General features: G+C 46.3%; 1 protein-coding gene across 1 annotated transcript in view; it reads left to right on the top strand.

The window, feature by feature from the left end:
• The first annotated feature begins 6,468 nt into the window (after positions 1 to 6,468).
• The window catches only part of TRAPPC3L (trafficking protein particle complex subunit 3L), a 180,900-nt gene continuing 171,576 nt past the window's right edge, over positions 6,469 to 15,792 (top strand). The window contains exon 1 of the mRNA XM_069726177.1: positions 6,469 to 6,619. Within this exon, the coding sequence (XP_069582278.1) occupies positions 6,578 to 6,619 (42 nt within the window). The 5' untranslated portion in view covers positions 6,469 to 6,577. The remainder of the gene's footprint in view (positions 6,620 to 15,792) is intronic.

Here is a 15,792-nt window from a genome sequence, read left to right as displayed (position 1 = left end):
CAGGCTTTGCAGCATAGAGAATCTCTCCCCCCATGCGCTCACCCACCTATCCACTCTCTCTTTCCCCATGTGCTGACTTCTACCATCTGTGCTCTCTTCTTTGACCTGTCTACCCCATGTGCTGACCATGTACAGAACATACAACAGCTCCTGGGCAGGGGAGGAAGCAAAAGACAATACTGACATTACAGCAGGAGATCGCAGAGGATACGTTTTGTGAGGTAAATTATTATTTAAATACAGTCAGTGAAATATTTTACCTCACAAAATGAATCCACTGTGATCCCCTGCTGTAATGTCAGTAATATCTTTTGCTTCTTCCCCTGCCAGGAGATGTGGTATGCTCCGTACACGGTCAGACACAGACAATTTTTAAAATGAACTTTCGTTCATGGGAAAACCCTTTTAATGTGACCGGCTTCCTCGGCCTGTAAACACGTTGCGCATCTGCTGCCGGGATCAGCCGAATGATTCACTGCGCCTAAATCAGACCGCTGCCATCTTTGTGCAGAAAGATAGCAGCCGTCATATAGAAACTGCGCATGTGCTCCTCCTGTACAAAGATGGTGGCGGTCAGTGAATCATTTGGCTGATCCCGGCGGCATGTTTGTGACGGTGTTCCACTGGTGGTACCGCATAAGAGGCTGCATACAACATATACAGTGTGTGTGTGGTGCGTACGGCATATACAGAGTGAGTGTATGTGTGTGTGTGTGTGTGGTGCTTACAGTGTATACAGTGTGTGTGTGGTGCGTACGGCATATACTGTGTGTGTATGTGGTGCGTATGGCATATACAGAGTGAGTGTATGTATGTGTGTGTGTGGTGCTTACAGTGTATACAGTGTGTGTGTAGTGTGTGTGTGTGTGGTGCATACGGCACATACAGAGTGAATGTATGTATGTGTGTGTGTGGTGCTTACAGTGTATACAGTGTGTGTTTGGTGCGTGCGGCATATACAGTGTGTGTGTGGTGCGTATGGCATATACAGAGTGAGTGTATGTGTTTGTGTGGTGCTTACGGTGTATACAGTGTGTGTGTGGTGCGTGCGGCATATACTGTGTGTGTTTGTGTGTGGTGCGTGCGGCATATAGTGTGTGTTTGTGTGTGGTGCATACGGAGCATACAGTGTGTGTGTGTGTGTGTGTGTGTGTGTGGTGCGATGGTGTTCCGCTGGTGGTATCACGCAAGAGGCTGGTACCACCAGCAGTTTCCATATTGAGACACCAATCACTTGGGTGTCCCAATATGGCGGTTGGTGAACTTCCGTTGCTTCAAATTCTGGGATCCAGACACATCTGGACGGAAGAGGATGTGAAGACATTACAAGCTAATTATATATTAGATTGTTAACCATCTATATATATAATTGTCTAAGGGTTTTTCCGTCTGTCTGTCTGTCTGTCTGTCTTTCTGTCTGTCTGTCTGTCCTGGAAATCCCGGCTCTCTGATTGGTCGAGGCCGCCAGGCCTCGACCAATCAGCAACGGGCACAGCGACGATGATGTCATAAAGGATGTAGAAATCCCGCGTCTGATTGGTCGAGGCCGCCAGGCCTCGACCAATCTGCAACGGGCACAGCGACGATGATGTCATAAAGGACGTAGACATCTCACGTTTCTGATTCAGCGACGGGCACAGTATCGACGTAGATGTCATAATGGTTGCCATGGCGACGATGATGTCATAAAGGTTGCCTCGACCAATCAGCGACGGGCACAGTGTGCTGCGAATTCTGGAATCATCATTGTCCATATACTACAGGGACATGCATATTCTAGAATACCCGATGCGTTAGAATCGGGCCACAATCTAGTATATTATAATTAACAAGTTACCTTTATTCTGCAGTTCCTTGGCAACCCGCATATTTACTTTCCCTCTGTCAAACTCCTTACGTGTCAGATCCTGGCTGTTAAACCGGATGCCCAACTGTATGCAACAGTCAGCTCCAGTGGCGTATCCGGGGGGCAGCCGACAAGGGGGCGCCACCTGGGCCGCCTGATGATGCGGCGGTCCAAGGAGGCTCGGGTGGGACTGCACTTGTCCCGCAGCAAAGCCCCTCACTGCAGAGAGCCGCACACCACAGCTATTGCTGCTGCAGCTCTGTGCGCACAGGACCTGTGATGAGGTCACAGGAGGGGAGGAGTCAGGAGTCACATGATCAAGGGCCTCTATGTAGTGCAGGACTCTGCTGGTTGTCATGGTGCTGGATGAGGGTAAGCTTTTGTGTGGGGTCAGGAGTGGTTTGTGTGGATGTAGCAGAGCCATGTGTGTACGAGGTGTATAGAGCGGAAGCTGTGTGTGCAAGGTGTATGGAGCGGAGCTGGGTATGTACGGAGCGGAGCCGTGTGTGTACGAGGTGTACGGAGCGGAGCCGTGCGTGTACGAGGTGTACAGAGCAGAGCCATGTGCGTACGAGGTGTACTGAGTGGAGCCGTGTGCGTACGAGGTGTACGGAGCGGAGCCGTGTGCATACGAGGTGTACGGAGCAGAACCGTGTGCGTACAAGGTGTACGGAGTGGAGCTGTGTGTGTACAAGGTGTACAGAGCGGAGCCGTGTGTGTACGAGGTGTGCGGAGCGGAGCCGTGTGTATATGAGGTGTATGGAGCAGAGCCGCGTGTATACGAGGTGTACGGAGCGGAGCTGTGTGTGCAAGGTGTATGGAGCTCAGCCGCGTGTGTAGGAGTAACTAGGTGTGGCCATTATACTGTACGCAATATGTGTGTGTTTATGCGTGCATGCATAGCGCTGCGGGTGAATGTGCAGAGAGTAAATGATTTTGTGTGTGTACGGGGAGGAGAGGCGAGGGCAATGATGGGGCTGATGGGGAGAGGGCAATAATTGGGATGGAGGGGGAGGAGGAAATGATGGATGTGGTGGAATGGGCAATGATGGGGGTGGGGGAGGAAATGATGGAGGTGGTGGAATGGGCAATGATGGAGGTGGAATGGGCAATGATAGAGGTGGAAATTGGAATGGGCAATGATGGTGGTGGGGGGAGAATGCAATGATGGTGGGGAGGAGGAAATCATGGAGGTCGTGGAAAGGGCAATAATGAGGGGGGAAGAAATGATGGAGGTGGTAGAATGGACAAGGATGGTGGTAGTGGAAAGCACAGTGATGATATTGGAGGGGGAGAAAATGATGGAGGTGGTGGAATGGGCAAGTATGGTGATAGCGGCGGAAAGGACAATGATGATGGTGGTAGAAAGGGCAAAGATGGGGATGTGGGGGAAGGGAAAATTATGGATATGGTGGAAAAGGCAAAGAAGTAAATGATGGAGGTGGTGGAATGGGAAATTATGGGGTGGTGGGGAGAAAGCAATGATAGTGGTGGTGGAGAAGGCGAAGATGGAGGTTGGGAAGAGAGCAATGATGGGGTAGGGTAGAGGAAAATAATGGGCATATATGAGGAAACAGTACAGGAGAATGGGGGGCATGTATGAGGAAACAGTACTGGGGAATTGGGGGCATGTATGAGGAAACAGTACAGGAGAATGGTGGGAATATCTGAGGAAACAGTATGGGGGATGGGTGCAGACAGTATGAGGAGCGAACGGGGGAATGTATGTGGACACAGTATGAGTAGCGATGTGAAAAATGTATGTGGACAGAGTACGGGTGAGTGAGGGTGATGGGATGTGTGCAGACACAGTATAGGGAGTCAGGTGAGCAGGCAGTATAGAAAGTGAAGGGTAAATATATGAGGAGACAGTTTGGTGAACAGGAGGGATGTGAGAGGAGACAGTATGAGGAGGGAGGGGAATAGTGTGAGGAGACAGTATGGGGGAGAAAAGTGAGTGGGCACAGAATAGAAACTGAGTAGTGGGTTTGTAGCATGGGGGGACAGTGTAAGGGCACAGCCAGGAGCGGACAGTATACCAAGGAGGGGGGTCTGATGAGAGTACAGGTTAAATACTGGGCCCTATAGGGGGGACACAGTGTGAGACGACAGTGTGAAGAGGGGGCGGTATAGAAAGGAGAGATCAGTGTGAAGAGCATGTACCATAAGAGAGACAGTGTGGGGGTCATATTTTGTGCAGACAATATAGTGAGGGGCAATTATTCCTTCAGGAGCATTATAATGACACTTCTATCTTTAAGGGCATCATGTGGAGATTTTCTGCAAAAGAGCGGAGAAGATGGAGGTCTGCAGAGATGGCTGTGGATGAGAAAACTCATCATGGGGTCTGGACGAGATGAAGAAAAGGAGAATGACTCCAGAGGCGACGTCATCTATAAGGTACCTGGATATAAATGTTATTTGTGATACTAACTAATTCTCATGTTCTTATTTATGTTAGGTGCATTAAAGGGGATGTCCAGGTTTGTGATGAGTCTGCAGTCATTCTTTGTGACTGCAGACTTCTGAATTCTCACAGTGCGAACTGCACGCTGTCAGGATTCTCTCGTGCTGGCGATTTACATACATGCGGTCACGTGCTGACTAGATATGTGTGGCCTCACTCAATGAAAATGAACTGAGTGAGGCCAGGCACGTCTAGTCGGAATGTGGCCAGAAGTATACAAATCGCATGCTTGTGCTGACATGACTGTCCACCGGCCAGGGAGAATCCTAAAAGTGTGCAGTGCATTAGTTGTGAGAATTCAGAAGCTGCGATGTCAAGATTCAGCTCTGCAGGTTCCAGTACTCATCATTGGACACTTCACTCATATGTGACTTTCATACTTGTGGTCCTGTGACAATGAGCTTCTCTTCTGCTTCTCTCAGTTCTTCACTGAACATTGAGAGCATTAGGGAGAGGAGCTTGTCGGTACATGACTAAGTGTGCAAATCACATATGTCCTGGGGGGGGAGGGGCGCCAAAATGAATTCTTGCCCCGGGTGCCAGAAACCCGAGATACGCCTCTGGTCAGCTCCAGCTGTGGATAGCACGGTCCAAGTTCCTATGCCGCTCTATCATGATGCCACATATATGCAACATTTAGTGTGGTGCGCTAAATAACACTTCATCATGACACACATGTACAGCAAGGTGCGTGATGACGATAAAGAGTTGTTCTCAATATGTAAAGTTATTACCTATCTAAAAGATATATGATAACTTATGGATAGGTGGAGGTCACACTGCTGGAACCCTCACCAATCCTGAGAACAGGACTTTGACACCTCACATCATAATAGAGCTAAAGACTATGTCAGGCAGTTCTATAAAGAATATGTACAGTGGACATGCCGCTCCATACCATTGAGGCAGTTCAGAGCCCCGCTTTCTGGATCAGGAAGGTTCCTTGTGGTTGGACCCCCACATATTTGCAATGTATCACCTATCCTTTGCATGTGTGAAAACTGTAATATTGAGAATAATGTTTTAGGTAAGTTCCCACAAAGTTTTTGGTGCGTTTTTTTCTGCTATATATTTTTGTGAGCAAACACAGTAGCATATTAAAGTGTATGGGATTAATGTAGATTTCACTGTGGGTTTTTTTTACACAGCATGTCAGTTTCTATTGAGGTAACCATGCCTTTTATTTGTGGATTTTCCCGATATACTTGAATGAGATGCTGAAAATCCACAGGTTAAAAACGTATATGTATTTTTAGCACTTTTTCCATGGCGCATGTAATCTGAACTTGTCTATTAATATAGTTTTAACAAATCTAGATAACTCAGCAAACAGGAAAATTGCAAGTCAAAATAGGTTTATTTAAAACATGACTTACCAAAAAAGACAAAAAAAAACCACAGCAGAGAAAATGCAATAAAAAGGCATGTAAAAAAACTGGCACAAGAAAAAGCCTAAATACCGGTAATTAGTTGGTGCAGAAATGTTGCAGAAAATCTGCAACCTCAAAAACTCACCAAACACTCTTTATAAGGGCTTGTTTCCACATGCGAGAAACACGTCCGTGTCTCGCATGTGGAAACGAAGTTCTGGCGCCGGCACTCCGGAGCAGAGCGTGCGGCCGCATAGCAACACATGGAGCCGCACGCTCCGCTCTGGAGTGCCGGCGCCAGAACTTCGTTTCCACATGCGAGACACGGACGTGTTTCTCGCATGTGGAAACAAGCCCTAAGACCTTAGCCTTAGGTTAGTCAAGCATTAGTTTTATTTACTTTTATAACCCTTTCATGACTATTTTTGTCATCATTATAAAGGTCTCTTGATTTTAATTGAAAAAGTCACATTTATTGTCCTAGACATTATCATTGTCCTAGCCATTATCATTGTCCTCATCATTACTGACCTTTTTAATTTATTTGAGGATCCATTAAGGCCCTTCGGTTTATAACTTTATTTCATATAATAGCTGCAGAAACTGAATGCTTAGGCGTAATTTAGTATTATTTTTCCTTTTACCTAAATGGAACAGCCACATTATTTGATCTGAGTCAGGTTATTGTGCTTTCAAGCCATCTTGCTGGCAATCAATTTGCTTTCCAGTGCTAAATGCATGCACATTGTAGGAGGAGCAGCAAAGTGCACATCATAACAAAAGACTGAGCGAAACACAAGATCAATGCAATGAACGAAAGGCAGACGTAGGATACAGGCAAAGTACCGCTGAGACCAGTTATCCCCATTCTCAACCTATTCCCAGATCCTTGAGATGGCAAGGTCATCAAACCGAAAGCAAGAAATCTTCAAAATAGTAAGACTGCGCACAGCTAATATATTATTCCTAGATTGTGATGATACCGCAGGCTACATTTACATCTTTGGTGTGGATGGTTTTAGCATTGGCCTTACATAATTCAAGAGAAACAGCCTGAATCAACCTATATATAGTATTGGCAGGTTTAGTTTTACGGCTGGATGTTTGTTATTCTGATGTGTGTGAATATGCACAGCTATATATGTGTGCATGTGTGTGTGTATGTGTTCATACACACATCACAGCATCAGAGTGACATACATCCACATGGTATTGTATATAGCACTTAATAATGTCCTATATATATACAGGTCCTTCTCAAAAAATTAGCATATAGTGTTAAATTCCATTATTTACCATAATGTAATGATTACAATTAAACTTTCATATATTATAGATTCATTATCCACCAACTGAAATTTGTCAGGTCTTTTATTGTTTTAATACTGATGATTTTGGCATACAACTCCTGATAACCCAAAAAACCTGTCTCAATAAATTAGCATATCAAGAAAAGGTTCTCTAAACGACCTATTACCCTAATCTTCTGAATCAACTAATTAACTCTAAACACATGCAAAAGATACCTGAGGCTTTTATAAACTCCCTGCCTGGTTCATTACTCAAAACCCCCATCATGGGTAAGACTAGCGACCTGACAGACCTCAAGCAAGAGGGTAAGACCCAGAAAGAAATTTCTCAACAAATAGGCTGTTCCCAGAGTGCTGTATCAAGGCACCTCAATGGTAAGTCTGTTGGAAGGAAACAATGTGGCAGAAAACGCTGTACAACGAGAAGAGGAGACCGGACCCTGAGGAAGATTGTGGAGAAGGACCGATTCCAGACCTTGGGGAACCTGAGGAAGCAGTGGACTGAGTCTGGTGTGGAAACATCCAGAGCCACCGTGCACAGGCGTGTGCAGGAAATGGGCTACAGGTGCCGCATTCCCCAGGTAAAGCCACTTTTGAACCATAAACAGCGGCAGAGGCGCCTGACCTGGGCTACAGAGAAGCAGCACTGGACTGTTGCTAAGTGGTCCCAAGTACTTTTTTCTGATGAAAGCAAATTTTGCATGTTATTCGGAAATCAAGGTGCCAGAGTCTGGAGGAAGACTGGGGAGAAGGAAATGCCAAAATGCCTGAAGTCCAGTGTCAAGTACCCACAGTCAGTGATGGTGTGGGGTGCCATGTCAGCTGCTGGTGTTGGTCCACTGTGTTTCATCAAGGGCAGGGTCAATGCAGCTAGCTATCAGGAGATTTTGGAGCACTTCATGCTTCCATCGGCTGAAATGCTTTATGGAGATGAAGATTTCATTTTTCAGCACGACCTGGCACCTGCTCACAGTGCCAAAACCACTGGTAAATGGTTTACTGACCATGGTATTACTGTGCTCAATTGGCCTGCCAACTCTCCTGACCTGAACCCCATAGAGAATCTGTGGGATATTGTGAAGAGAAAGTTGAGAGACGCAAGACCCAACACTCTGGATGAGCTTAAGGCGGCTATTGAAGCATCCTGGGCCTCCATAACATCTCAGCAGTGTCACAGGCTGATTGCCTCCATGCCACGCCGCATTGAAGCAGTCATTTCTGCCAAAGGATTCCCGACCAAGTATTGAGTGCATAACTGAACATTATTATTTGTTGGTTTTTTTGTTTGTTATTAAAAAACACTTTTATTTGATTGGATGGGTGAAATATGCTAATTTATTGAGACAGGTTTTTTGGGTTATCAGGAGTTGTATGCCAAAATCATCAGTATTAAAACAATAAAAGACCTGACAAATTTCAGTTGGTGGATAATGAATCTATAATACATGAAAGTTTAATTGTAATCATTACATTATGGTAAATAATGAAATTTAACACTATATGCTAATTTTTTGAGAAGGACCTGTACAAGTATATATAGTGGACACAGGAAGAGGAGGCCCCTATGCAAGAAAAGTATATGGGCCCTTAGCAGTCCAACAGCTCATCATAATTTACAGCGGCTCCTGCTTTGGAGCTGAAAGTAGGCCCCCTTACCTGTTGGGCCATTCTGCGGCTGTTAAGGTTGCTCCAGTGTAATGTTCAACTGGTTGTTGTGATGCCATTTTCCTGCTGATGAATTGAAAGTGCACGAATTTGTCATCATGCTAGACCTTAATTTTAACCAAAATGCTTTAGAATACAGGTATGGTAATTTAATTAAAGAAAATTGACTGCCAGAGATTTTGCATATACTATTTATTGATTACAACACAGAGTAATTCATTATTTACAATGCCATAACTTAGTATTTTGTAGCATAACCTCTTGCTTCAATTACTGCACCACACCAACGGGCATTGAAGCCACTAGGTTATTCAAGACATTCTGAGGGATCTTGCTCCATTCCATTTGCAAATCAGCAAACAATTCATTTTTATTGCTATGGGTACAGGCCCCAACTCGTCGCCCTAACTCATCCCAAAGGTGTTCTATAGGGTTTAAATCAGGTGATTGGCTTGGCCATTGCAACAGGTGAACAATTTTCTTTGCAAACCAATTTTTGACTAAATTGGATGTGTGCTTAGAATCATTGTCTTGCTGGAATTTCCAGATCCTGCCTACTTTGCTTTTACCATGTGGCAGCACTACATTCTCCACTATGTCCTCGTACATGGTAGCATTTGTATTTCCATCAATTCTATGCAGAGGGCCAATGGCAGATGCGGAAAAGCAGCCCCAAACCATGACACTGCCACCACCATGTTTCACTGTAGGTGTTTGGTACCTTATACAGTTACGATTTCCAATTGAGCAGTATATATAGTGCGTTATGCCACCTGTCACGCCGCCTAATACTTACCTGTCCGGACGGTGCGCTCCCGATGCTCCTGCTCGCTCTCCTTCCTCAGGCTTCTTGGGCACTCGTCCTTTCTGCGGTTTGCGCATGCGCAGACGCGCTCCTTTCACCGCTGTGGCTTCTGGGAGGTTGTGACCCGGTGTCTCCACCCCAATATGGCGGTGCCCGTCGGGTACTTCTTCCCAGCATCTGTCCAGGTAAGACGCCTTTGCATCTATTGCGTTTGCTAGCTCCTTGCTGGCTTCACTTTAGGCTCTTTGGCAAAAGGCTCTTCTCCTCCCGCTTTGACCCAGTCTTGACTTGTCTCTGTTTGCCATCCCTGCCAGTCCTGTGTTCCTGCTGTGCCTACCAGTCCTGTGTTCCTGCCGTACCTGCCAGTCCTGTGTTCCTACCGTGCCTACCAGTCCTGTGTTCCTGCTGTACCTACCAGTCCTGTGTTCCTGCTGTACCTACAAGTCCTGTGTTCTTGCCTGACCTGTGTTTCCAGCAGTCCCTGCCAATCCTGCATTGCTGCCTATCCTGTGTTCCTGTCGTACCCACCAGTCCTGTGTTCCTGTCGTTCTCTGCCAAACGTGTCCTTTCGCCATACCAGTCAGTACTCTGTGTTTGCAGCCTCTGCTGTTGTGAATTCTGTTATCGAACGCCCTCCTGTGGTCATGAATGGTACTTCGGCGAGTTCTGTCCATGGACTCCCTCTGGTGGCTGTGAGTGGAGCTGCTGGTTCTGAGGTTCCTTCCACTGGTGACCTAGTTTATTCTTTGGCTGGCTGCTCTATTTAACTCCACTCAGATCGTTACTCCATGCCAGCTGTCAATGTTCTAGTACTGGTTCAGTTCGCTCTTGGATCTTTCTGGTGACCTGTCTACTCCAGCAGAAGCTAAGTCCCTGCTAGTTTATTTGTTGTTCTTTGTTTTCTTGTCCAGCTTGCTATCATGATTTTGCCTTGCTAGCTGGAATGTTGTGAATTCTGTTGTCAAGTTCCCTCCTGTGGTCATGAATGGTACTTCGGCTGGTTCTGTCCATGGGCTTCCTCTGGTGGTTGTGAGTGGGGCTGCGGCTTCTGAGGTTCCTTCCACAGGTGACGAGGTTAATTCGTTAGCTGGCTGCTCTATTTAACTCCACTTAGATCATTGCTCCATGCCACCTGTCAATGTCCCAGTACTGGTCTAGTTCACTCCTGGATCGTTCTTGTGACCTGTCTTCCCAGCAGAAGCTAAGTTCCTGCTTGTTTTTCTCTGGTTTGCTATTTTTCTGTCCAGCTTGCTATTTTGATTGTTGTCTTGCTTGCTGGAAGCTCTGGGACGCAGAGGGAGCGCCTCCGCACCGTGAGTCGGTGCGGAGGGTCTTTTTGCGCCCTCTGCGTGGTCTTTTTGTAGTTTTTTGTGCTGACCGCAAAGCTACCTTTCCTATCCTCTGTCTGTTCAGTAAGTCGGGCCTCACTTTGCTAAATCTATTTCATCTCTGTGTTTGTAATTTTCATCTTTACTCACAGTCATTATATGTGGGGGGCTGCCTTTTCCTTTGGGGAATTTCTCTGAGGCAAGGTAGGCTTTATTTTTCTATCTTTAGGGCTAGCTAGTTCCTTAGGCTGTGACGAGTTGCATAGGGAACGTTAGGAGCAATCCACGGCTATTTCTAGTGTGTGTGATAGGATTAGGGATTGCGGTCAGCAGAGTTCCCACGTCTCAGAGCTCGTCCTATATTATTAGTAACTATCAGGTCATTCCGTGTGCTCTTAATCACCAGGTCCATTGTTGTCCTGACCACCAGGTCATAACACTGGAAGCTCTGGGATGCAGAGTGGCACCTCCGCACCGTGAGTCGGTGCGGGGGTCTTTTTGCACACTCTGCGTGGTCTTTTTGTAGTTTTTTGTGCAGACCGCAAAGTTACCTTTTCTATCCTCAGTCTGTTTAGTAAGTCTGGCCTCCCTTTGCTGAAACTTGTTTCATTCCTGTGTTTGTGACTTTCATCTTAACTCACAGTCAATATTTGTGGGGGGCTGCCTTTTTCTTTGGGGAATTTCTCTGAGGCAAGGTAGGCTTTATTTCCTATCTCTAGGGTTAGTCAGCTCTTAGGCTGTGAAGAGGCGTCTAGGCAGAGTTAGGTACGCTCCATGGCTATTTCTAGTGTGTGTGATAGGATTAGGGGTTGCGGTCAGCAGAGCTCCCACTTCCCAGAGCTTGTCCTGTGTTAGTTTAACCATCAGGTCATTCCGGGTGCTCCTAACCACCAGGTCCATAACAGTACAGCTGGCCCAAAGTGTTAATGCATCTCAATAGAGGGATAAGAGAAGTTCTGAGACCATTTTTTTTCTCTGCAGTGTGTTTTGTCTTTCTTTTCCCCTTAACCTCTGGGTGGTTCAGGACACAGGTGTAGATATGGACATTCAAGGTCTGTCCTCTTCTGTGAATCATCTCACTGCAAGGGTACAAAGCATTCAAGATTCTGTAGATCAGAATCCGATGTTAGAGCCTAGAATTCCAATTCCTGATTTGTTTTCTGGGGATAGATCTAAATTCCTGAATTTCAAAAATAATTGTAAACTGTTTCTTGCTTTGAAACCCCGCTCCTCTGGTGACCCCGTTCGGCAAGTAAAAATCATTATTTCTTTGTTGCGTGGCGACCCTCAAGACTGGGCATTTTTCCTTGCGCCAGGAGATCCTGCATTGCGTGATGTAGATGCGTTTTTTCTGGCGCTTGGATTGCTTTATGATGAACCAAATTCAGTGGATCAGGCAGAGAAAATCTTGCTGGCTTTGTGTCAGGGTCAGGATGAAGCGGAGGTATATTGTCAGAAGTTTAGAAAGTGGTCTGTGCTTACTCAATGGAATGAGTGTGCCCTGGCGGCAATTTTCAGAAAGGGTCTTTCTGAAGCCCTTAAGGATGTTATGGTGGGATTTCCCACGACTGCTGGTCTGAATGAGTCTATGTCCTTGGCCATTCAGATCGATCGGCGCTTGCGTGAGCCCAAAGCTGTGCACCATTTGGCAGTATTCTCTGAACAGAGGCCTGAGCCTATGCAATGTGATAGGACTTTGACCAGAGCTAAACGGCAAGAACACAGACGTCAGAATGGGCTGTGTTTTTACTGTGGTGACTCCACTCATGCTATCTCCGATTGTCCTAAGCGCACTAAGCGGTTCGCTAGGTCTGCCACCATTGGTACGGTACAGTCTAAATTTCTTTTGTCCGTTACTCTGATTTGCTCTTTGTCATCCTATTCTGTTATGGCATTTGTGGATTCAGGCACTGCCCTGAATTTGATGGACTTAGAGTTTGCCAGGCGCTGTGGTTTTTTCTTGGAACCCTTGCAGTATCCTATTCCATTGAGAGGAATTGATGCTACGCCTTTGGCCAAGAATAAGCCTTAGTACTGGACTCAATTGACCATGTGCATGGCTCCTGCACATCAGGAGGATATTCGCTTTTTGGTGTTGCATAATCTGCATGATGTGGTCGTTTTGGGGTTGCATTGGCTACAGGTCCATAATCCAGTGTTGGATTGGAAATCAATGTCTGTGTCCAGCTGGGGTTGTCAAGGGGTACATGGTGATGTTCCATTGCTGTCAATTTCGTCTTCCACTCCTTCTGAAGTCCCTGAGTTTTTGTCAGATTACCGGGATGTATTTGATGAACCCAAATCCAGTGCCCTACCTCCTCATAGGGATTGCGATTGTGCTATTAATTTGATTCCTGGTAGTAAGTTTCCTAAGGGCCGACTGTTCAATTTATCTGTGCCAGAACACGCCGCTATGCGGAGGTATATAAAGGAGTCCTTGGAGAAAGGGCATATTCGTCCGTCGTCATCACCGTTGGGAGCAGGGTTCTTTTTTGTGGCCAAGAAGGATGGTTCTTTGAGACCTTGCATTGATTACCGCCTTCTTAATAAGATCACGGTCAAATTTCAGTACCCTTTGCCGCTACTGTCTGATTTGTTTGCTCGGATTAAGGGGGCTAGTTGGTTCACCAAGATAGATCTTCGAGGGGCGTATAATCTTGTGCGTATTAAACAGGGCGATGAATGGAAAACAGCATTTAATACGCCCGAGGGCCATTTTGAGTACCTGGTGATGCCATTCGGGCTTTCTAATGCTCCATCTGTGTTTCAGTCCTTTATGCATGACATCTTCCGAAAGTACCTGGATAGATTTATGATTGTATATTTGGATGATATTTTGGTCTTTTCGGATGATTGGGAGTCTCATGTGAGGCAGGTCAGAATGATGTTCCAAGTCCTTCGTGCGAATTCCTTGTTTGTGAAGGGGTCTAAATGTCTCTTTGGAGTTCAGAAGGTTTCATTTTTGGGTTTCATTTTTTCCCCTTCTACTATCGAGATGGACCCTGTTAAGGTTCAGGCCATTTATGATTGGACTCAGCCTACATCTGTGAAGAGCCTGCAGAAGTTCCTGGGCTTTGCTAATTTTTACCGTCGCTTCATCGCTAATTTTTCTAGTGTTGTTAAATCGTTGACTGATTTGACCAAGAAAGGTGCTGATGTGGTCAATTGGTCCTCTGCGGCCATTGAGGCTTTTCAGGAGTTGAAGCGTCGTTTTTCTTCTGCCCCTGTGTTGTGCCAGCCAGATGTTTCGCTCCCGTTTCAGGTCGAGGTTGATGCTTCTGAGATTGGAGCAGGGGCTGTTTTGTCTCAAAGAAGTTCTGATGGCTCGGTGATGAAACCATGTGCTTTCTTTTCTAGAAAGTTCTCGCCTGCTGAGCACAATTATGATGTTGGCAATCGAGAGTTGTTGGCTATGAAGTGGGCATTCGAGGAGTGGCGACATTGGCTTGAAGGAGCCAAGCATCGCGTGGTGGTCTTGACGGATCACAAGAATTTGACTTATCTCGAGTCTGCCAAACGGTTGAATCCTAGACAGGCTCGATGGTCGCTGTTTTTTTCCTGTTTCGATTTTGTGGCTTCATACCTTCCGGGCTCTAAGAATGTGAAGGCTGATGCCCTTTCAAGGAGTTTTGTGCCTGACTCTCAGGGTGTTCCTGAGCCGGCTGGTATTCTCTAAGAGGGGGTAATTTTGTCTGCCATCTCCCCTGATTTGCGGCGGGTGCTGCAGAAATTTCAGACTGATAGACCTGACCGTTGTCCAGCGGAGAAACTGTTTGTCCCTGATAGATGGACTAGTAGAGTTATCTCTGAGGTTCATTGTTCGGTGTTAGCTGGTCATCCTGGAATCTTTGGTACCAGAGATTTGGTGGCTAGATCCTTTTGGTGGCCTTCCTTGTCACGGGATGTGCGTTCTTTTGTGCAGTCCTGTGTCCCTGTGTGCTCGGGCTAAGCTCTGCTGTTCTCGTGCCAGTGGGTTGCTTTTGCCCTTGCCGTTCCCGAAGAGGCCCTCGACGCATATTTCCATGGATTTTAATTTGAGATCTCCCTGTCTCTCAAAAGATGTCGGTCATTTGGGTGGTTTGTGATCGCTTCTCTAAGATGGTCCATTTGGTACCCTTGTCTAAATTGCCTTCCTCCTCTGATTTGGTGCCATTGTTTTTCCAGCATGTGGTTCGTTTACATGGCATTCCGGAGAACATCGTTTCGGACAGAGGTTCCCAGTTTGTTTCGAGGTTTTGGCGAGCCTTTTGTGCTAGGATGGGCATTGATTTGTCTTTTTCCTCGGCTTTCCATCCTCAGACAAATGGCCAAACCGAACGAACTAATCAGACTTTGGAAACATATCTGAGATGCTTTGTTTCTGCTGATCAGGATGATTGGGTGTCCTTCTTGCCTTTGGCTGAGTTCGCCCTTAATAATCGGGCCAGCTCGGCTACTTTGGTTTCGCCTTTTTTCTGTAATTCTGGTTTTCATCCTCGTTTTTCTTCAGGGCAGGTTGAGCCTTCGGACTGTCCTGGTGTGGATTCTGTGGTGGACAGATTGCAGCAAATTTGGACTCACGTAGTGGACAATTTGACATTGTCCCAGGAGAAGGCTCAACGTTTCGCTAACCGCCGTCGCTGTGTTGGTCCCCGACTTCGTGTTGGGGATTTGGTTTGGTTGTCGTCTCGTTATGTTCCTATGAAGGTTTCCTCTCCTAAGTTTAAGCCTCGTTTCATTGGTTCTTATAAGATTTCTGAAGTTCTCAATCCTGTGTCATTTCGTTTGGCCCTTCCAGCTTCTTTTGCCATCCATAATGTGTTCCATAGGTCGTTATTGCGGAGATACGTGGCGCCTATGGTTCCCTCCGTTGACCCTCCTGCCCCGGTGTTGGTCGAGGGGGAGTTGGAGTATGTGGTGGAGAAGATTTTAGATTCTTGTATTTCGAGACGGAAACTCCAGTACCTGGTCAAGTGGAAGGGTTATGGTCAGGAAGATAATTCCTGGGTTGTTGCCTCTGAT

This window comes from Ranitomeya imitator, chromosome 5 (assembly GCF_032444005.1).
Source record: "Ranitomeya imitator isolate aRanImi1 chromosome 5, aRanImi1.pri, whole genome shotgun sequence".
NCBI lineage: Eukaryota > Metazoa > Chordata > Amphibia > Anura > Dendrobatidae > Ranitomeya > Ranitomeya imitator.
Note: the sequence above shows the minus strand (reverse complement) of the source record. Positions and strands in the feature narration are given on the sequence as shown.